Raw genomic sequence first — 23516 nt, forward strand, 5'->3', positions numbered from 1 at the left:
CACTGTCAAAAATGATTCCTAAGATCTTGACCTGATTGCTGGCTTTTAGAGATAGAGAGACAAGATATGGAGCAATAGATGTTGTCCGTGGATCATGATAGATAGTTCTGAGACATCTACAATGCAGTCCAGCAGAGTGGAAATTGAATTGTGGGTATCTCTATCTGGTGCAAATGGAAAATAAAGCTGCGTGTCAGCATACTGGTGAAACGACATAATGTACTTTTCAATTACACCAGCTAAAGGAAGCATGTATTGGTTAAAAAAATAGAGGACCCGAAATTGAGCCTTAAAGGGTTAGTTCACCCAAAAATGAAAATTCTGTCAGTATTCACTCACCCTCATGTTGTTTCAACCCCGTAAGACCTTCGTTCATCTTCGGAACAGAAATTAAGATATTTAAGATATTAAGATCGCTCCTGCATACAGTCCATAGGCTTCTTGAGGGACTGGCTCTTGCTGTCCCCGAAAAGTCATTAAAGACATCGTTAAAATAGTCCAAGTGACTACAGGGGCTCAATCTTAAGTTTATCAAACGATGAGAACACTTTTGTGCGCAAAAAAACAAAAAAAAAAACACTTTAGGAACACTACAAGTAATAACGTAACGCCTGGAGGTGTAGGTACCCAGTGCAACAACATAGTATTTCCTGCTACTAAATATGATCTGAAACAGTCTAAGACAGGACCTGATTACCCAGTTCGAGTAGAGTCTAATGATCAACTCAAATAATCTTAGAGAACAAGGATTACCAAGTTAACCGAGTCCAAAATAACTTGCAGATTGTTTGAAACCTTAAGTGGTAAACTTTCTTACTTGTTTTAAACACATTTGCGCTACTGCCTTACATTTTGTCAGATGTTGAAGAGTTGAGTGAGGCAGCGGCTGTGACGTTGAGCCCTTCGGTTGGTGATCGGGTCCCCGCTCTGGTTCAGAGAGCCAGCCAGGCTGAAGACCGAGCTCAGAGAGCTGAGGAAGCCTTGGCCCGGGCAATGGAGGATCTGCACAAACTCAAGTCAGTGTAACATCAACCTCACTGTGGTTTACAAGTTTAAAGAAACTGTATTTGAAAAAATGATGGAGCGATAGTTCACCCAAAAATTTCAATTCTGCCAACAGTACAACAAAAACAAAACACAAACATAAAGTATATAAAAGAAAAAGTATATATATACATATGTCAGCATTTTTTATTTTTTTTTCATAAAGTTACAGTCAATGGGGTCCAGTGTTGTTTAGACCAATTAAAAATGACATGTAGGTGGGTAAATGAAAGCAGAATTTTTATTTTTGTGCAAACTACTCACCTTATTCTTAATGTAAGAATTATTTTTTATCGCTTATTTTTTTTTTAGCTGCGCAAAAACTGTCCGTTATGCTGCTTGATATTGCAAGCTGGTGTTTATCATATTTTTTATTAACGTAATCATAAACACTGGTTTGTAGCGCAAATTATTTGACCATTTTCTGCATTTTGTTATTTACTCAAGCAGCTAATGAATCAAACGTGTCCACAAAATCACAGAAAATACTTAAAATACAACTTAACCTTTGTGGACAGTACGGTATATGTGACATACAGATAACCCACATAAATTAAATTAGGACAATTCCTAATTAATGTCCCACAAAATTACTGCGCATATTTTTTCTTTTGTTATTTGCATACTTAACTATCAATGGATCTCACAGTATGTAACAAATTCTGTCAATAAAGCTGCATCTAAGACTAAACCTTACTTGCATCAAGTGAAAAGTCTTACAAAGATGCTTGGTGAAAAGAACATAATCCAGTTTTTGTACTTATCATAACCCAAGATCAGCGACATTTAAAGGGATAGTTCACTTTGAAATTAATTTTTGATATGTTTTAGCTTACCTCAAGGGCATCCAAGATGTAGGTGTCTTTGTTTCCACAGTAGTTTCAATTTTGATATTTTTAGGTCAAACCGTTCTTGTCTGTCAGTCATATAATGGAGGTCTATGGTCACCACCTCAAAGAGAAGTCCAAATTAAACACGATTTAATGACTCGTAAATGTAAGTACACATTGATGGCCTGAGACACAAAACGAGATCTCGGAAACACTTCCGAAATCTCTGTAAATAATGAGTGATGCTCACACGCGAGAGATCAGACCAAAGCGCCCATGCCCTCAGATCACTTGGATGTGGCTGTGGTTACAAGAGGTAAAAACAATATAAAAACTGTTTGTTTTCTCACACAAACCGCTCGTTTCGTGTCTTAGGCCATCAATGTGTGCTTACATTTACGAGTCATTAAATCATGTTTAATTTGGACTTCACTCTGCATGCTCTTTGAGGTGGTGACCATAGACCTTCATTATATGAGTGACAGACACGAACGGTTTGACCTAAAATATCAAAATTGAAAATACTGTGGAAACAAAGACACCTACATCTTGTGGACCCTTGAGGTAAGCTAAAACGTACCAAAAATGTATTTCAAAGTGAACTCAGTAAATATATTGCAATATATTTTTATTCTCTTTTTTCATGTTGGGACCAGGTAATAATTTTTAAACTGAGCTGAACGAGCGGTTGATATAATGGCAGAGTCTACAAACATTTGTTAAGAAAGAAAGTGAAGTTATCTTCAGACCTGTGCAACTCCAGCATCCGTGTAATGTGCAAGTGGGTCCAGCAGGGTGCAGCATAGAGTTTCAAAGGCACTCACTGAAGTGGATAGAGGTGCAAAAAAAGAGGCGGGGCAATAGAAGTTAAAGATGGGGTAAAATTCCACTGCAGTGGTTAAGATTTTGAGTGAGCTCTCACATGCACATGCACGTGTGCTGGTGGACTGACCAGGCCTTCCTCTGTCTCAATATGTGTGTGTTTGCATTGCCCCAGATTGTTGGCACAAGGTCTAGTGCTGAACGTAGGCACAAGTCGTGGCCCTTCATGCTCGGGGGCCATTGCTGAGTTGAGAGAAGATGAAGACGAGGCCTACTTTAGCTCTTATGGGCATTACAGCATCCATGAGGAGATGCTGAAGGTAGGTCTGTCCCCATCTAACATACATCTGCGGCCTTATTTGCTACCGGTGTGGGTAGAAGGTCACAAGCAAGTCATACTTTGTGCAAACTCCTTGCAAACAGATGCAATAGTTCGCCCTATGCAGCAGATTTTTGTTATTCGCCTTGATTTATTTTTCCACGGTGCAATTTTGGAGATTTATGATTAAGATTTCATTGTTTGAGTGCTCTAACTGCAGTGAGGGAGGTTCAAGTCAGGAGCGTTTGGATCATCAACTCTCATGCTGCAGTACGTCCTGGAGAGGGCCAGCGATTGGTGCCTCCTCCAACTTGCATTGAGTGGCGATTTGCGTCAGAGTTGAAACTCTGCAGAGGAGAGGCGAGCTGTATGGTGCAACGCAAGCGCTGACGCCTTTTACTGTCCAACGTAAAATGATGCCATTTACCGTCATGAGTCAGATGGCGCAATCTTTAACCCTTTTAACTAACGCACGACTTTCTGTGCAAGGAAAGTTAAGTCAACTTTTCCATTATAGGTTTTTTTGTGTGTGTGTGTGTTTTAGAATGGAGAACTTAAATAGGTTTAATGGCTGAAAAGTACAAAAGATAATTGAATTTCTACCGTACAGTAAATTGAAAGCATTTTTAAATGGATCAGATAAGAGTAATAATCAGATCCCATTGTATAAACAGAAAACTAGAAATAAAAAAACATGATCCTTCAGAAATAATTCCAATATATTAATATGATGCTTAGTTATTATCAATTATTATTGTTAGTAAATTATTAATAATGGTTTTTGCTTAATATTTTTGTGGAAACTGTGTTTTTCAGGATTCTTTGAATAGAAAGTTCATAGAAATTGAAATTTCTTTGCATTTATTTGAAATCTAAATCTTTTGTAACATTATAATTATCTTTACTGTCACTTTTGATCAATTTTAATGCGTCCTTGTTGAATAAAAGTGTTAATTTCTTCTTAAAAAAAAATCATACTTACCCCAAACTTAATATGATGCTCAGATATTATCAATTATTATTGATAGTAAATTATCAATAATGTTTTTTTTGCTGCTTAATAATTTTTCAGGATTCTTTGAGTAGAAAGTTCATAGAAATAGAAAGATTTTAATATACTAAAATAATATAATTCATATAATTTAATATAATACTATATAATAAATTATCTTTACTGTCACTTTTGATCAATTTAATGCATCCTTGTTGAATAAAAGTGTTCATTTCTTCTTAAAATTAAAAAAAAAATCTTACTTACCTCAAACTTAATTTGATGCTCAGATATTATCAATTATTATTGACAGTAAATTATTAATAATGGTTTTTTGCTGCTTAATAATTTTTCCGGATTCTTTGATGAATAGAAAGTTCATAGAAATAGAAAGATTTTAATATACTAAAATAATATAATTCATATCATTTAATATAATATTTTATAATAAAATATCTTTACTGTGACATTTGATCAATTTAATGCGTCCTTGTTGAATAGAAGTGTTAATTTCTTCTTTAAAAAAAATCATACTTACCCCAAACTTAATTTGATGCTCAGATATTATCAATTATTATTGATAGTAAATTATTAATAATGTTTTTTTGCTGCTTAATAATTTTTCAGGATTCTTTGATGAATAGAAAGTTCATAGAAATGGAAAGATTTTATATACTAAAATAATATAATTCATATAATTTAATATAATATTTTATAATAAAATATCTTTACTGTCACTTTTGATCAATTTAATGCGTCTTTGTTAAATAAAAGTGTTAATTTCTTCTTCAAAAAATCATACTTACCCCAAACTTATGAATATCAAAAAAAGAGTGATGAAAAAAAAGAATGATTTCTGAAGGATCACGTGACTATGAAGACCGGAGTAATGACGCTTAATTTCAGCATTTAAAATATATTTAAAACCATATTTTACATTGTAAAATATACAAATAGTGAAAAATTACTATTTCACTATTTTTGAATAAATAAATGCGTCCTTGGTGAGCATAAGAGACGACTTAACATAATTATTCACGTTTGACCAGTGGTGTAAATGAAAAATGCCCAGAATAAACATATTTTGAAACATCCATTAACATTCTTTAAGGGTTTCTTTTTTTTTTCTTTTTGACAAGTAAGGGCAGAATGTTTAATCATGCAAAAAAAAAAGGGCCGATATGAATCGTAAATAGCTTCCGGCATCATGTATGTTCTGGGTGGTACTTAGTCTGACTGGCAGGTTAATTAGCCATTTCTGGCTGAAAATCTGCTGGCAAAGCAAGAAGTGTCAGGGTCAGTTTCATTTAATTTCATTTTTCATCTCTACTCCCAACAACAACGACCTCCTCCCATTACCAGTCACACATCCTTTGATTTCTTCTAATTCAATCTTGACTCTTTTTTTTTTATTTCATGCTGCTTAACAATTGTTAATTTCCATCGTGTCAGCTTTAACAGTGGGTATGACGTTAAAATTACATTTTTGCTCTGAATGATTGGATCGTGTTCAACGATTTCTCTCTTGTTGGGATGGGTGCGCTCTGTCTTCTTAATGGAAAGTATAATGGTGACACTGTGTCATTACTTAGGACTTTGGTTGTCTCGTTTTCCGACAGGACAAGGTGCGCACTGAGAGCTATCGAGACTTCATGTACCGCAATATGGACGTCTTCAAGGACAAGGTGAGTATGGGACTCTTGAAGCCCAGACAGCGGTGTAGAAAAGCTTCGACGGAGTAACAATTTCAATGACAGGGCTGATTTAAAAACCCCTTGCGTGATTCCAAGCAGCAGTATTTTTTTTTAAGGAGGGTTCTTATGTGTCAACTGCAGTGGGCTGATAACAGGATAATGGTGGTTCAGCACACACACAATATACACCACAGCTCATATACAAACCATTAATTCTGCGCTGACATTGGTTAGATCAGCTTTAGCCGAGCGCAGTTGAACATGGATCCCGAGGTGACGCGCTGATCTGGAAAGAAAAGGGTTGGGGGTAGACGACGAGGCGCTTATCTCGCCCATCCTGCTCCAGCCAGTGGACTCTGGCAAATAAGGGTTAGACCCTGTCAGCATGATAAATGCCTCGAGTGCCGTTATTACACGTCTGCACTCTCAAGATGGCACAAACAAGCTGGCATAGTGTGGAAAGGTTACGCCATGCTCCTTTAACCCGCAGGTGGTGCTTGACGTGGGATGTGGTACGGGAATCCTCTCCATGTTTGCCGCCAAAGCGGGAGCCAGGAAGGTCATTGCTGTCGACCAATCAGATATCATATACCAAGCCATGGACATTGTCAGGTGAGTCAACATCAGATTGAAGTAATGAACCATTTTTTGGGTGTATGAGAGGCCGTCTTGGGTTAAGTGTTCTTGTTTTATTAAAAACAAGGTGTAATATTGCTCCATTGGAAAAATACAGTAAAACCATCTTTGGTGTTTCCTTTCATGGCTTCTAGTGTTTTCCACTTTATTTTGATGGTTTCCCCAAGGATTATTTCCCAACGGTGTTCACTTTGTGACCCGTTCTTGTTTCCAAACTACGCAGTTCTCCAAAAACTACCCAGCGTCCCCTCTGTGTTGACACGTATGTTTCACCATTGTTAAATGGGCTCAATGATAAGAATGTTTTTTGTTTTTCTGGTCCCACCACAATTCATGTATGTGCTTGAAATATAGTTTTCTTTACTACGTTTTCTTTCAAATTATTGATTTGTATTATTTATTTATTTAAAATGAATGAATAAAATAAAATAAAAACGTCTTAAAAGTATATATAGCTCTAATGTGAAACTGGAAAACTGTTGCATAATGTAATTATATATATATATATACACGAAGAGTTCAGATGCAAAAGCCATTTGAAATTTTCTTCTAGAATGATCATTTTTATCAAGCTTGTATATTTAAGTTCAGTAATTTCACTTAAATTACAATTATTAGGTATATAGGCCTGTATAGGCCTGAATCCTCATTCATATGTGGTAATAAATCGGATATGAATCAGATACGTGCATTTGCGTGTGCCATGTAAGCAGACAAATCGGATATTCCCCGGTAATGCGAGTAGTACGTCATTAAAAAGTGAATATGAATAAATATGAATGAGAAAATCGGAATTCATGCGTTTTTTTCTCCTTACACGTTCACTGGTCATATCTGATCTGTGCCACATGAGAGGAAAAAATCGGATTTGGGTCACTTGAACCATGCAGTGTAAATGAGGCCTTAGTGTATTACCAACCGTAACCTTGGAAATGGTGGTCCCAGCTCTTTTCAGGTCATTGACCAGCTCCTCCTGTGTAGTTCTGATTTCTCACCTTTCTTAGGATCATTGAGACCCCATGAGGTGAGATCTTACATGGAGCCCCAGTCCGAAGGAAGATAATGTGAAGTACTGTTGCTTCTTCCATTTTTTAATGAAGTACTGTAGCTTCTTCCATTTTTTAATGATTGTTCCAACAGTGGACGCAATTTCCCCGTAGCCCTTTCCAGGCTTGTGGAGGTTTACAATTTTGTCTCTAGTGTCTTTGGACAGCTCTTTGGTTTTGGCCATGTTAGTAGTTGGATTCTTACTGATTGTATGGAATGGACAAGGTGGCTGTGTCCGAAATCTCCCACTACTCACTATACAGTAGACTATATAGTGAGCTTGCCATTTTGTAGTGCTGTCCGAATGTATAGTGATGATTATTATACCCTATATAGTCCACTCAATGCATCCCAGAATGCATTTTGAAAAGTAGATGGTCATAGACGAAATAGCAGGGTGTTCAAATACTTTTTCCTCACTGTGTATTATAAAGAAATATATATATATATACTTGAAATATTTGTGTTTTATTTAATGTTTGGTTCTTTTTTAAATAATTATTTTTACAAAAGAAAATTTGCCACAATCTAGAAATTATACAGATCTGATTTCGGCTAACGCAATACATTCAAAAACCCACTTTTTCTGGAAAACTATGTCATGCTATGGAATTACTGAAGACTGATGGACTACCACAAGTCAATTTTGCACTTTTGATCTGTTTTGATCTGTTACATTGTATTGTATTTGTGTCAAATCAGCAGAATTTGCTGCAACAATGTGGAATACATCATAGAAACACATTGGCACTCAACCTGTGCCAGCTGGTTTTTATCACCCTGCAATTTCGTCCCCAAACTAGTCCTCTTTTTATTGTTCTCAGTGGTTGACTTCAGTGTATTTGAGGCTGCAGTCACGTTCCTAAAGGCTTGTCATTTACCTCTACCCAGTCGACTTCCAATCTCCCCTGCTTCCACCCCGGCTCGGTGTCTCACACGCACGCTAAACATACAAATGGACTCCAGCCTGCACTTTCTGCTTCCTTTTACGACCTGTCTGCCCATTAAAATTACCTCATGTATCACCTCCGGGGCACTTCCATTACATCCTGGAGCAGGAATATACTTTTATTTGTTGGAGTTGAAATGTGTTCGCCACATGTGGTGTCTCTGGGAGATTTTTTTTTTTTTTTGATTATGGTTATTGTTATCATGTAAGTCTGAGGAGTCGAAGCAGGCAGGAGGATGAAAGGAAAATGAAGTTTAATTTTACAGTTCGCTGGGCCGCTGTTGGGCCAAGGCCTCCTACATGCTGCCTGAGTATGTGTTTGGGTTTACAGAGGTGATGTTTCTGGCGGCCATGGTGCTTTATGCAGTTTATAGAGATAAGAATAAAGAATCTCGATTTTTTTTTTTTTTTTTTTTTTTTTTTTTTTTTTAATGAATGCTAAATGTATACAAGAATTCAGTATTAAAGGGATACTTCAGGATTTAGCATTAAGCTTTGTATTTGTAGGAAACCTGTAATATTTTCAAATTACCGTGCTTTCCACCCTCACATCCCCCTGAGACGAGAGATTTATGTTTTTTTGCGTCATCTGAGGATTTTTTGGCCAGAGGCTAAAGACTACAGTCAGTATAGGGGCTGTCCCGCATGTTCTCAACCCGCCCATAGAGGGTGGGATCTCACTCACAGAATGAACGCATAGTGTCAGCCATCTTTTTTTGGAAGCTAAGCTAGCAGGCTCTTGTTCTGTGGAGAAAGCTGAGTTGTAGGGGTTACCATCCTCTTTTTCCCAGACATGTCCGGCCGTCAATGTCCGGGATTCAGCTTTTGCTTCAGCCCTCACTCGTCCTGCTCGCCACAGTAAACATAATGAATGGCGAATGTAGAACCCAAAAGCCGAATCCCGGACATTTCGGGCGATCTCGAAACACATTTTCGAGCAGACTCATCACGGAGACTCACCAGTAGCCCAGACTTGCGCTCTGTTTCCGATTGGCGTGGCCTCCTAGGGAAGCGAAGCAAGTGCATTCTGGGAGTTGTTGTCTTTCACCCACATAAGCCAAAATTACATTTCCTGCTTTTCTCAGCCTAGAAAGCTCCAGAATCAAAAAGAATTTTGCTTCTACATAAATGACTCATTTTAAATACAGATTCATCTTTCCAGAGGTGAAGTATCCCTTTAAAGGATTTGAACACTTTGACAGAAATGCATGTACAATGGATTTTTTTTCCATATACTTCCATTGCATTATTTACTTTTACTTTTTGAACAATTAAGCAGTCATTTTTAAGCAGGGTTCCTCAAATCGACACTGTCCTGCAGAGTTTAGCTCAAACCATGATCAACCTCCCCTACCTGCAATTTTTCAGTAACTGTGAAGACCTTGACTAGTTTATTCAGGTGTGTTTGATTTGGGATACAACTCTTCCCTGGCCCTCCAGGACTTGATTTGAGGAGCACTGCTTTAAAGTGACCAAAAGGGAGGGAAGGTGGCATGAAAGAGCCAAGAATATTAGCATTATCTCAATACGAGGTTTTGAGAGTAAACTGGAGTTGTACAGAAGAGTGATTGCAGAAAGTCAACTTTTTTACAGAAGTGCATTTTAGTTTTATTTTATTCATTTTTATGGTTTTTTTTATTGTTCAATTTTTAGTAATTTCATTGTGTGCTTTTGTCATTTTATTTGTGTTTTATTTCAGCTTGATTTCACTTAACAGAAACGTTTTTAATAGTTTTAGGGGGGATTTACGCGACACCGCTTTCAACTAAAAATGGGAAACTTCATTTACACTGTTGATTTAAAATAATTTGGGGGTCTGAAAACACAAACTTTTGAAAACGGGTTTCAAAGTGCAAGTTTTTGGAAACGATAAACGATACCATTATCATCTCCATGAATTCGCTGTAAACTAAAAATACGTGAATTTGTGAAAACGGTGATGTCATGTGCATTCGTTTGACGTGTTTAGTCTAAAGGCGCGTATTGTTTCTTTACAAGGTAACATCGCCAACTACTGGCCTGACATGAATAGTACAGCGTTTTTAGTCGTTTTCATGGATCTGTGTGAAGTGAACGGGATCGTTTTGACAACGTTGTCGTACGTAAGGAAAAAGGAAAAACTTTTCCATTATTAGTACAGTCATACCCTTAACAACAAATAACTTAAAAAATATCTATATTTAAAATATACTGTATATATAATAAATGTTTTAGCTATTGTAAATAAAACAAAGATTATGTTTCACACGAAAATACTATTTCAGTCTTCTACTAAAAATATCTTGTTTCATTTAATTGCTTGTTGTTTCTTTGTTATTATTTGTCACATTTTCTAGAAATTGCCAAAAAATTAAGCGAAAATTACTACAAAGTAAATTTTAAAAGAAGAAGCCTCTAGATTCAAATAAAGACCTTTTTTTCCCCACAAAACCTTTTGTGTTGCACTTGTATTATTACTTGTTAAGTGTTTTTTACTAATGCTTTGGAAGCATTTACTGCAGAAATCCATATAATCCCCACATGATCTCTTCAGTTTAGATACTTGTTCCCTATATTACACCACTTAACACCAGTCATGGTGGCGATTTGGTGGATAATCCAGTCTGTCATCATCACATTACATCTTAAATCCAATCATTAGTCCCAGTGGATCATATTCCCCAAACCAAGTACCATCCCGTGGAGGGAAGTGTTAAAAGTGTCCCAAATCCCCTCTCCTTTCTCCCCCCTACAGCTGACATTGTCCTCTAAATTAACCCAGTAATGAGATTAGCGTTTCCTTGCTCAAGACAGTCCGATGAAGGAGAGGCGGATGGAGGGAGCACTACAATGGGATTCTGGGAGAGTGTGATAGCGTGAAGGTGCAGAGATAAGGATCGGTTGGGCAGAAATGCGCTCTGCAGTCTTGAGTAATGACTCTGTCCCTAGTAACATTAGCTGTCATGATAATGGAGTATTTAGAGAGATTGATGCCCAGGGTTTACCGGTCAAAAAGGGAGCGATCATTTAAAAAAGGGGGTGAGGGGGAGGGATATACGCATATACACAAACACTCAGGTGAACAGTAGTTCGCTGACCCTTGGTGCAAAAGGTCATGCGAGGAGGTGCTGTCAAATTGGGACCGTTAGTGTTGTCCCGGCGAGTCCGCTGTGATGTGTGTAATTTGGATTAATTAGCAGCCGTGTTTAAGGAGACCGACTCCCAGCCAAATTGGTGTTGTTAGGGGTTAACAGTTAAAGAACCCAGAACCAGATATGAAGAATGAAGACCCGGAGTCGGAATTATAAAAATTAAAGAAAGTTTTACTGAACATAGTTTGCCATTTCATCAGCAGAAGTCAGCTTCAAGACTCCCTCAGGAGTTCGTAGGCCGCCTCCTTACAGTTACAAAGATCACAGCAGTTACACTGTTTCCAAGGTCTAAGCTACATCATTGCTTACACGTTGAATGATTCTCATTGGCTAAGATATAGATACACAGTAATTTTCCACACATATACAGATAGACGAAACATATCTCCATCGATGAGGCACGTCATGACCTTCCAGGTCATAGATTTGGGTTGCTGGCGCCAGTGTGTCCAGAACAACAACTCATTCAATCTCCAATAATGGCAGTGGTTCCTTAACCTGCAACCAAGAAGACTAGCACTAAACTTTAGTCTAACTGGAGTAAGACTTCAACAAAGAAATAGTGCCTTAAACTGTTGGATTCAATCACCCCTTTATGTTTTAACACTCAAACATAAACCAAAATCCCTATTTCCCTATTATTTTCACTGTTAACGCATTCACATAGGACACTAGCAAATAAGAGCTCCCATCAAGGCTGAAGAGAGTCTGAGCGTCTTATTATCAGTTAAGTGTACCAAAACATAATGGTAAAACATTCACTCGTTTGGGAGAAAAACAGATAACATTTGCTTCTCAGAAAGCAAATATAATAGAAAGAATACAGTTTAATATAACAATTAAAGTTCAATAAAGCAATGCTCAATATAGCTTGACCATATGTACAGAGAAGTATCATAAGTGTTGGACATATGTGTTCACGACGCCTTTAGGATCCATAAACCTTTCTCCTGAGACCAGAGAAAGAGACAAATGGCCTTGTGCACCTAAAAGAAGCTGGTGACTTACATCAGCATGCATTTAAGAATATTATTTCACAAGCAAAAGCACAAAGAATAAATGTATATGTCGATAAATGATTAAGTAACAATGAATATACTTAATTATTGATTTTATAAAAGAAATACATAATCATTTAAAATGATATTATGATATATATACTGAAGAGGCAAGGGATTTTGACCACCCCTTCAGTGTAATTAACATCCATTGTCTGTTCAAAACTAGTTACATACGTTTTATAATTAAAGCTTCATTTTGGTTTCATTTAATTTGGTTAAAATCAATACCCAAATACCAGAATCTACTATTGCTGCCGTTTAGAAATATTTCCATTTTTTGCTGTTTTCCAGATCAAATAACCTCGACGACACCATCACATTGATCAAGGGCAGAATAGAGGAAATTGACCTTCCTGTGGAAAAAGTGGACATAATCATTTCAGAGTGGATGGTGAGTGGATGTTTTTGTGCTTTTTAATATATAAATATTACTTTCTAGAGAGAGGAAAAAATCATGAAACAAAATGCAAAATGCTATTAAAGCAAAATGGCTATCTTTGCCTATAAAGCTCTGCATTTGCAGCAGTTATAGTTGGTTTTTTGACCCAGAATTAGACATAAAGGAAGTGTATGTGTTAGCGTCTTTTTTCTGCCAAGTCATTTTCCTTTTCAAAACCTGTTCAGGTGTTGGAAAATGAAAAAGCTGAGATGATGAATTGTTGATTGATGCATAATATATTGCAGGCATGATCCATAATGAGAGAACCTCCATGCTCATTTTTAGAAACCAAACGTCACTCCTTATTCATTTAGACATGACTGACGATGAATTTGAGAAGTTTAAGAGACAGATGATGATGAGTGTTTTTATTAATCGCTGCTACGGACAAGGATTTTGTTGAATGTGTTTGTAATTTGTTGTATTTTTATTAATATTTTTCCACTTATCTGAGGAACATCATTAGCACTTTTGAAAATAAGCTCTTCTAAAAAGTACTATCAATGTGACTAATATACTATACACTCACCTAAAGGATTATTAGGAACACGTGTTCAATTTCTCATTAATGCAATTATCTAATCAACCAATTACATGGCAGTTGCTTCAATGCGTTTAGGGGTGTGGTCCTGGTCAAGACAATCTCCTGAACTCCAAACTGAATGTCAGAATGGGAAAGAAAGGTGATTTAAGCAATTTTGAGCGTGGCATGGTTGTTGGTGCCAAACGGGTCGGTCTGAGTATTTCACAATCTGCTCAGTTACTGGGATTTTCACGCACAACCATTTCTAGGGTTTACAAAGAATGGTGTGAAAAGGGAAAAATAACCAGTATGCGGCAGTCCTGTGGGCGAAAATGCCTTTCTAGAGGTCAGAGGAGAATGGGCCGACTGATTCAAGCTGATAGAAGAGCAACTTTGACTGAAATAACCACTCGTTACAACCGAGGTATGCAGCAAAGCATTTGTGAAGCCACAACACACACAACCTTGAGGCGGATGGGCTACAACAGCAGAAGACCCCACCGGGGACCACTCATCTCCACGACAAATCGGAAAAGAGGCTACAATTTGCAAGAGCTCACCAAAATTGGACAGTTGAAGACTGGAAAAATGTTGCCTGGTCTGATGAGTCTCGATTTCTGTTGAGACATTCAGATGGTAGAGTCAGATTTGGCGTAAACAGAATGAGAACATGGATCCATCATGCCTTGTTACCACTGTGCAGGCTGGTGGTGGTGGTGTAATGGTGTGGGGCATGTTTTCTTGGCACACTTTAGACCCCTTAGTGCCAATTGGGCATCGTTTAAATGCCATGGCCTACCTGAGCATTTGTTTCTGACCATGTCCATCCCTTTATGGCCACCATGTACCCATCTGTACCAACATTTTTAAAGAATGCGTTCAGTACCTTGTTGAATCAATGCCACGTAGAATTAAGGCAGTTCTGAAATTGAAAGGGGGTCAAACACAGTATTAGTATGGTGTTCCTATAATAATCATTTAGGTGAGTTATGTCATATTTTTTTTTTTTCATATTCTTAAGACTGGTTTTTGAAAAATGCTGTGCTTCATAGCCTCTTGGTGTCTTGTGGATAAATACGTTTTTTTCTATCCTAGCGATACAGAAAAATTGGTGTTATGGATTTGTCTGTGAGGAAGGCTATAAAAGCTTGCGCTGCGCTATATTCCTTGTTTAAGTTCTCTTAATTTGTAGTCCATAGGAAAGGGGAAAAGTAGGTCATAACACTCGAGCCACCTAGCCACGGGCACAAAAAAGGACATAAGAGAATCATTCTCTAAATTTGGAAACTTCCAGGACTTTCCCTTGTGAATTCGGCCTGCATGTGATTTTCTGCTGTTGCTGAATTTTGTGATGCTTCCAGGTTAATTGTGAAATAAAAAAATGATTTTTATTTTGACCCCTTTTGTTTGCATATTGAGGCAATAATTCAACAAACTCAGTGCCTGAGGCAGGGGAGTGTGTGTGCGCAACACTTATGACAAAGTAACCTGAGATTTGGGTCACTGTAGCACATTATTTTATGATTATACGACTCTGGCTTGCTAAATGGTGTAAAAATTCTGCCCTTCATCATCTGTGCAATGTCGTCCATTTCTCTGAAAACCTCTGAAGTGTTTGTACATTGCCACTTCCTTGTAAAAGCATGGGGGTGTACAGCCGTTTTCTGAAAATCATTTTTCAAAATGTTATGGAACAATAGTTTTACAATTACCTTATTACACAGAGTGGTAGGAGACATGTCCGCAGAAAAATGCAGTCACCCTGGTCCACCACCTCCGATATCTAACATTGACGTGCTTGTCAATCTAAAAGGATTAGATGCTGAATCAGGTCGGATGTTTGTGAGCAAAGAACTGTTGGACATTGATACGTAAAAGCTTCCATTACAGACTATTAAAGTAAGGTGTAGGATTTACACCTTCACAAATTTGGTGTAGGATTTACTTTAAAACAATTGTTTAACTTTGAAATTGCTAGTGAATATCAATACAAAAAGCAAATTTGACATATTCTAAGAGTGAAACAGTCTTTTTTTTCTCTCAGATTTTTTTCTGACACTATGGAAGATTATGGTAAAAATAAAGTAAAAATTTTGACATTTAAAAAAAAAACAAATGAAAAAAAAATGTATTGAGCGAATGCAAAAAAACTATTCTATATCTATAACTTACTGACTATGTTAAACCTACTGTAAAAAAAAGATTTATTGAAGTTGTAAATAAAACAAAGATTTCTGGTGTACATTTTTTTACAAGAAAATACTAGTTTGGTCTTTCTACTTCAAAAATTCATGCTTAGTTACTGGACGTTTCTTTGTACGGTAATTATTTGTGTTTTTTTTTTTGTGTGTGTTTTTTTTTAGTGTACTTTATATAGATATTTTTTAGTGCTGGGCAGTGGGCAACAATTAATCGCATCTAAAATAAAAGTTTGTGTTTACATAATATATATGTGTATAATTATTTTGTATCAATAAATACACATATATATTTATATATTACATGTATATATTTAAGAAAATGTGTTAGTTATATATATGTATTTATAATATAAATTATGTAGCAATATATATATATATATATATATATATATATATATATATATATATATATATTATATACATGAAAATATTTCGAAATATCACGAAAATGTATACATTCACATGTGTATTTATAAATACAAAATAATTATACACGGTACACACACATATATTATGTAAACACATTTTTTTTTTGATGAGATTAACTGTTTATGAACATCGAACAGTACCTTTCTCCACTCCACCTACCATTTGGTACGCACTTGCACTGCGGTTTATCGTAAATCTGATGACGTATCTATAATATGGTTTGTTGAAAATATCAATGCATAAAACAGAGTTCGGCTAATGTATTATTATCCATACTGTCGAAGGATACACATTCTATTTATTCGTGCTGTAGTTTGTTTTTTATTCTTATTTACTTTATTTCTATTGGACAGTAATCCTTTTTCCCTAAACATTACACATACTGAACCGTACCGAAACCGTGACCCGAAAACCATGATAAAAAACAAGCCGTGAGTAATTTAGACACTCAGTCTCTTGGAAACTGTCATTGGTGCCTCTGTAGTCCAAAATGTCTCATCTTCTTTATTTCCCCTCTTTTCTCTGTCAGAGAAAGTTTCTCCCAGGTGGTTGACTGTCCTACTTTTCGACTGTCTTGAGTTTGTGTGTATACGTGCAAGTGCGAGAAAAAGAGAGAGAACAAATCGATAAATCAGAGGGGGTAATTTTCAGTAGGACGAGATGTCGTCTGGCAGGGAGAGACAGGTCTGAGCCGCCGTAATGTCATTTCATAACTCACACAATTGATCTGTACTTTTAACACCCAGCAAAACAAACAGACTGGATTAGATTAAGGGGAAAAGAGAGCGAGAGGGATGTTGTCTGCCACTGGCTAGGTGGAGGAGAGGAGAAGTGAATTAGAAGGCGGCTAAATAAAGGTTGTCACAGGATGATCAATCACATAAAAATGCTATGGCTTGTCAGTCTTCAGCTATACCTTAGAAGTGTGAGGATGCTGGATCAGGCAAGTGAGGGAAGTTTTAAGATCTTTTAGCCTACAGCTTCAAGTAGTAGCTCATCCGGTTACTTTTTGCTTACAGTTTTATGCATACTATGAATCTGGACATACTTCTAAGTCACATACTGTATTTCCTACTATATAGTATGGAAGTCTGTAATCAAGTCAGATGCAAAATTCACTTTTATATGATGTACGATGAAAAAATCACACAAAAGAAGATGTTGGTAACCAAATAGTTAATGTGCCCCATTGACTTCAATATCATTTTTTTCCCCCAAACTCAATGGGGCCCATCAAGTATTTGGTAACGCAATACCTCCTTTTGTTCAATAGAAAAAAGACAGGTATGGAACAACTTTAGGGTGAGTAAATGATGACATAGTTAAAAATGTTTGGGTGAACTATCCCTTTAAAAGCTGTTTGAACCATCCCAACATCCAAATTGATTTAGTGTGCATGATGTGGCTGTTTATGTGGGACAATGTTCGAAAGAAAAAATACAGTGCTTATAGCAGTTTAAACTTTTAATTTAAGGTTGCTTTGAAGTATGTTTTGATATTTAGCACATTTGGGAAACTATGAGCTGCTGTGTGTGGTGATGGTCAAGTTAAATTAATGGCAGATCCCATCTTGGGCCTCATTATCTCTTGATAGCAGTCTTACCTGTCTCAGAAGAGGACAGCTGCAATCACTCACTCCGTCCATAGCCTACTACAGCTGCCCGCCACACACACACACACATGTAACCTATCATTATGGGGACATTCCATTGGTGTAATGGTTTTTATTCTGAGCTAATGACATTTTCTAGCCCCTAAACCTACCCAACATTTTACATTTTTAATAAAAAAAAAAATCAATTAGTGTGTTTATTTGGCGATTTGAATTATAAGGACGTCATAGCCTGAAACCTGAATACACACTACAATATAAGGGACACACACAAACAAACAAACAAACAATATGCAGTGATATATTCTCTGAAGTACCCAAATACTCTTGTTGTTTATAACAATAAGCATTAAAAAAATATGTTGTTTTGAGCTAAATTGCAAGAAAAGCAAAATATAATAGGTTTTATATTCTTAATTTCCTGACATTCTCTGTTTTTGACTCCATCCTGATTTCCCTTTGCTTTTATTTTACACTGACGCACCCACCGCTTACCTGGATCTGTCACCGGTCGACAATGAAGCTTTCAAACGTCCATTGTCCTGCTAAAATGAATCATGGAAACATTTGGCTTGCCTTATTTGAATATGCTTGTAGAATATGGTACATTTACTACTCGTCTGTATTCATATGCAAATCAGACTCAAATCTAAACACTAGGAGCAAAACTGTTTGCTCTTTGTGGTTTTATCACACAATCTATTCTTTATTAACAATAGTGTTGAGTGAAATGTTATGGTCATTTATCTTAATGTCTTTTAATGGTTGCCCGCACACAACTTATCTTTGTGTTTGACTTTTATCTTTGGAAGGAGAGGTAGAAACTTTTTAATTTACCAGAGACTATTGGTTTTATTAATCTTTCTTGTGCTATCTGTACTCTTCAAACAGTAACACTGAGCTAATTACATTTTTGATAAAGCATCAACAAGACAAAAACTCAAACACTTCGATGCCAATTTCTGATGAGTTTCGATTTCTGTTGAGACATTCAGATGGTAGAGTCAGAATTTGGCGTAAACAGAATGAGAACATGGATCCATCATGCCTTGTTACCACTGTGCAGGCTGGTGGTGGTGGTGTAATGGTGTGGGGGATGTTTTCATGGCACACTTTAGGCCCGTCGTTTATATACCACGGCCTACCTGAGCATTGTTTCTGACCATGTCCATCCCTTTATAGCCACCATATACCCATCCTCTAATGGTTTCTTGAACATGACAATGAGTTCACTGTAGTAAAATGGCCCCCACAGTCACCAGATCTAAACCCAATAGAGCATCTTTGGGATGTGGGGGAACGATTGAGTTGACAGTTAAATATAACAGGGGTAATTATTGAGACATAAAAATAATATAATAATGTATATTGCATTGTGAAGTTATAAGGTTAGCACTTAGTTGTTGAATTCATTATGCTGTGTGTAGCATTTGGTGTTTCTGGCTTTGGATTTGTCGAATTGAGTGTGTAAGAAGTAGATTACACAGCCCCTGGGAGTTGGATTGATATGGTAGTACAGTAATTGAGAGGATTATTCATTGAATGCTCATGACGTTGGCACTGGCTGAATACTGCAGATGCCAGCTGTTTATAGAGCAGAGAGGGCCATCAGACTAACGCCCGTTTCACACATACTCCGTTTGCAGTGCGTATGCGGTCCGTATTTTTTTCCGTACCCATGTTAACAGGTTAGAGCTTTCACACTGCACGCGGATGCAGTCCGTCGATCCGTTCCAGTTGCGGTGCGTATACAGCAGTGCAGAGATCGTTTCCGTACCGAGTCTATTTCTGCTGTGCTGCAAACGCAGAAATAAAGTGACAGCGCACGGTTCGTGGTCAAAATGAACTCAGATTGACCTCGAAATGTAGTAGTTTCACCATAAATGCATTTAATTCAATAAAATGTAGTAATCTCTCCATAAAGGTATTTAATTGTTTCATATTTTTACTTTAAGACATCTTAATATACAAGTAATGCATGGAATTGTATGCATTCGTTGTTTAAATCGTGTTTAAACGAGCATGCGTCCATTCAAGTTTGTAAAAGAGAATCGCAAAGCCATGGCAAAACTTTTATTTTAAAAAAAGTTACTGCATATGGTGAACATATTTTGATTAGCCTACCAAAAACCAGGACACATGGCCCAGAAAACAAATGATACTCGAAGTTTACTCAAAGATGCCTTATTAATTTCAATACAATTAAAATAGGCTATGCCCCCTCTGTGGATAGAAAATTGTTGTATTAAGACACAAAATCAGATAGCCTTCTCAGAGGATACTCAACATGTTTTATTATGAAAAATAATGAATGAAATAATGATTAAAAAATAATGTCTCTTCTGTATTGGAAAAATAAATATATTAATTAACTAAAAGAAATACCTTCAAATTGAACAAAAATACCTCTCACAAACGTACAAAAACGAACTAGTTTCCTTCCTCTTTATGCTGTTTTTCCTCCTCATCCTCCTTGTCTGCTCATCTCTTATATTTTGCTATAAAGCTGATCTTTTCCAGCGTTTTTTTTTTTTTGAAAACCAGGACATCACTTTATAAAAAACGGCCAGGAAGGACGTGAAAACAGGAATGGGATAACAGGACTGTTGGTCACTGGTCACGCTATTGCTGCATAACTTCTGATTTTGAAATAAAAATAGCGAGTGTTTGTGGTACAGCTCACGCAATGCAAACGCAGCATATGTGAAAGCACTTTAGCGCGTGCGGCTCCTGTACCGGATACGCACCGCAACACTCACCGCATACGCACTGCAAACGGAGTATGTGTGAAACGGGCGTAACACTGTTCTCTGATGTTCACACCAAACAAATTACAGCAGCAAGCTCTAAAACAGACTCTTGACTTAATTGACTCATGTTTCTACTTTTTTTTCTTTTTTTCGTCAGTCTAAAATGTAAAGGATTTAGGCAGATGTCATTCAGTTTATTTTTATGTGAACTGTAGTTAAATGAATTCTCTGCTCCGTCTCGAAAAACCAAAGTGGAAAAAAGTAGCGTTCGTCTGTATGCGTGTGTGTTTATGAGGTAATTTGTTAAATGTTCATGAATGCTGCTGTCCAATTTTCATTAGCATTTCATTAGTTGCATTCATGTAATTCTGCCCCGCCTCCACATGGCTTAATGAATCGATCTGCATTTTGGCCTCATTCAGCCATTAATATTGTTCTGACTCTCTTTACCACCAATGTGTGTTATTAGAGCTTCTCTTGGTGGGATTGTACCTAGTGATGCACAGATGTACACATTTGAAGTTTTGAGTAGAAGTTGTAGGATGTCAGCTTGTAGTTGTAATAATAACGTGTTATAGCAAAACTGCTAATTTACAACACTTGTCCATAGGAAACACTTTTCCATAGGAAGAAATATTTAAACACTTGTCCATATGCAGTGTTTTTAGGCTATATTTCAGGAAACAGTAGGAGGAAACACACTGAAGAAAGAAAGACAGTGGATTCACAAGGCCGTTGATTACAGAGATTGTGAAATTGGAAAGATTGGAAATCGTGATAATTTTTTTCAAAAAAGGATTTTTTTTATTAATAGAAAGTTCAAAAGAACAGCATTAATTTGAAAAATAATATAATATAAAAAAATTAATTACGTCTTTACTGTCATTTTTTACGTTAAATAAATAAGTATTGCATATATATATATATATATTTTTTTTTTTAAATCTTATGATAGTCTATACAGCAATCCCTCCCCTCTCTCGCTCTCTCTCTCTCTCACTGCAGTGGAGGCAGCCGCCTGTGAAATTGGGTTCTAAATTACACCATGAAGAATCTTAGCCATCACTCTAATGTTGAGTCAGTTTAAAAACGACCCTGAGAGATCCAGTAGATCCGCTGTCACATGACTTTTAAGGGTGCCGGTCCAGTTGAACTCAGCCTATGGATTATAGAAGTGCTCATTTGAGCTTTAACTACAGGTCTGGTTTCTGCAGGTCAAATCAGAGCAGAAAGTCTTAAATTGATAACATCATGGCATTAATGTTGCAAATAATAATTTCTTCCTCAGTATTTTTGTTTTCCAGTACAAATATTGAAACATTCCCAATCAAGATTCTAGTGGTTGGGAGATTCAAAAAAAGAAAAGAAAGAAAAAGTAATGGATATCTGTTGAAAGTTGTGTTTTCAACCTCTAAAGTGTTGCTAATACATCTGATTGTGCTTCTCTCTAGACATTTACATTTAGAGAACATGATGTATCATGTTTCCTTCAATTTATTTCTTACGTTTTCTTTACTTGGTCTTAAATGAACCTTCATTAAAGGAGTAGAGTAGTTCACTTTAAAAAAAAAAAAAAAAAAAAACAACTTTTGCTGATAATTTACTCACCCCCATGTCATCCAAGATGTCCATGTCTTTCTTTCTTCAGTCGAAAAGAAATTAAGTTTTTTGATAAACATTTCAGGATTTTTCTCCATATAATGCACTTCTTTGCATCTTTCTCAGAGTCAATTCGTTTGTTTCGTTCTTTGAATGAACCAAACGACTCGGAAAAAGATTTGTTCATTTTGATGATCGAGTTCGAACAGGAGAGTCACAAACATGCGTCACAGAACCGAGCATTTGAGTTTATAAAACTTAAACTTTGTTATTTATTTTTTAAATGAGCGATCGTTTCGCTAGATAAGACCCTTATTCATCGTCTGGAATCGTTTAAAGCCCTTTGAACTGTCTTTTGGACCTCGAACCGTTGGTTACCAGTAAAGTGCATTATATGGAGAAAAATCCTGGAATGTTTTCATCAAAAACCTTAATTTCTTTTCACCTGAAGAAAGAAAGACATGGACATCTTGGATGACATGCAGCAAAAGTTTTTTTTTAAAAGTGAACTACTCCTTTAAACCTGCAGAAATCCTGAAGTAGATAAATGCCTTTTCAATTACAGTTAGTACTGAAATTAATTCTGAAATTAATTAGCACCCTCCATCCATCCATTCATCCATCCATTTACACCTTTGGGACAAACATCTCGAGTTGTTCTTGCTCACTTTTTACTCGTTCACTTATGACTCAATGTAACTTTTGCACCAACAAGACACCAGAAGACCATGCTGATGAAGACTGCTATGTATGTCTTCTGTAATTGATTATGCCTCTTTTTTTAGATAACTCAAAACAAACATGAACAGCCACTCATGACTGTCCAGAATGAGTCCAGCGAGACGTGGTTGAAGCTGCAGTTGTGCGATAATAGAATAACTCAGGAGGTGACATGCCAACTACTCATGCAGAACCGGTGTCAGTGAGGGGTCAGTGCAATAAAACGGGATGCTGGGGGGCCATGCATATGTTTAAAGAGGGTGCTGTGTTAAGGTCTCATAAATCCAGAGGTCTTGCATTAGAAATCGGTTTCAATGTGAATGTGGATGCATGTGAGGGGAATGATGAATGCCAAATATTACTTTTGAAACTCTGAAGAAGAAGAAAAAGTGTGTGTCGTGCTTGCTCAGGCAGAAGTCGTGATCGCCAGGTGATCGCTAAGGGATTCTGAGGAGATGTTCTGTTGCTCAGGTGTTTCGGGTGGTTGCTAGGGTGTCCTAATCTGGGCCATTTCTTGCTGTCCTAAGTCAAAATAGCTCGTGTCTAACTTACTGCGTATTTAATTTCAGCAAAAATATTTGCAAATAAAGCAGCATTTTTATCCCATAATGGAAAACCCATATGGGATAGAAATGCTGCTTCATTGAACACTTGGTTGTGCACCATTCAGAATTTAACAAGAATGCAATTTTTTATTTTTTTTTATTGAATGTGAATTG

The 23516-nt window shown here is 36.7% G+C and overlaps 1 protein-coding gene across 1 annotated transcript in view; it reads left to right on the top strand.

The window, feature by feature from the left end:
- Positions 1-23516, top strand: part of prmt3 (protein arginine methyltransferase 3) — a 65235-nt gene that overhangs the window by 1925 nt on the left and 39794 nt on the right. The window contains exons 6-10 of the mRNA XM_039659130.2: positions 860-1016; positions 2872-3016; positions 5626-5691; positions 6191-6312; positions 12816-12915. Of these exons, the coding sequence (XP_039515064.2) occupies positions 860-1016; positions 2872-3016; positions 5626-5691; positions 6191-6312; positions 12816-12915 (590 nt within the window). The remainder of the gene's footprint in view (positions 1-859; positions 1017-2871; positions 3017-5625; positions 5692-6190; positions 6313-12815; positions 12916-23516) is intronic.

The sequence above is a fragment of the Pimephales promelas genome, chromosome 1 (assembly GCF_988280905.1).
Source record: "Pimephales promelas chromosome 1, fPimPro1.hap1.1, whole genome shotgun sequence".
NCBI lineage: Eukaryota > Metazoa > Chordata > Actinopteri > Cypriniformes > Leuciscidae > Pimephales > Pimephales promelas.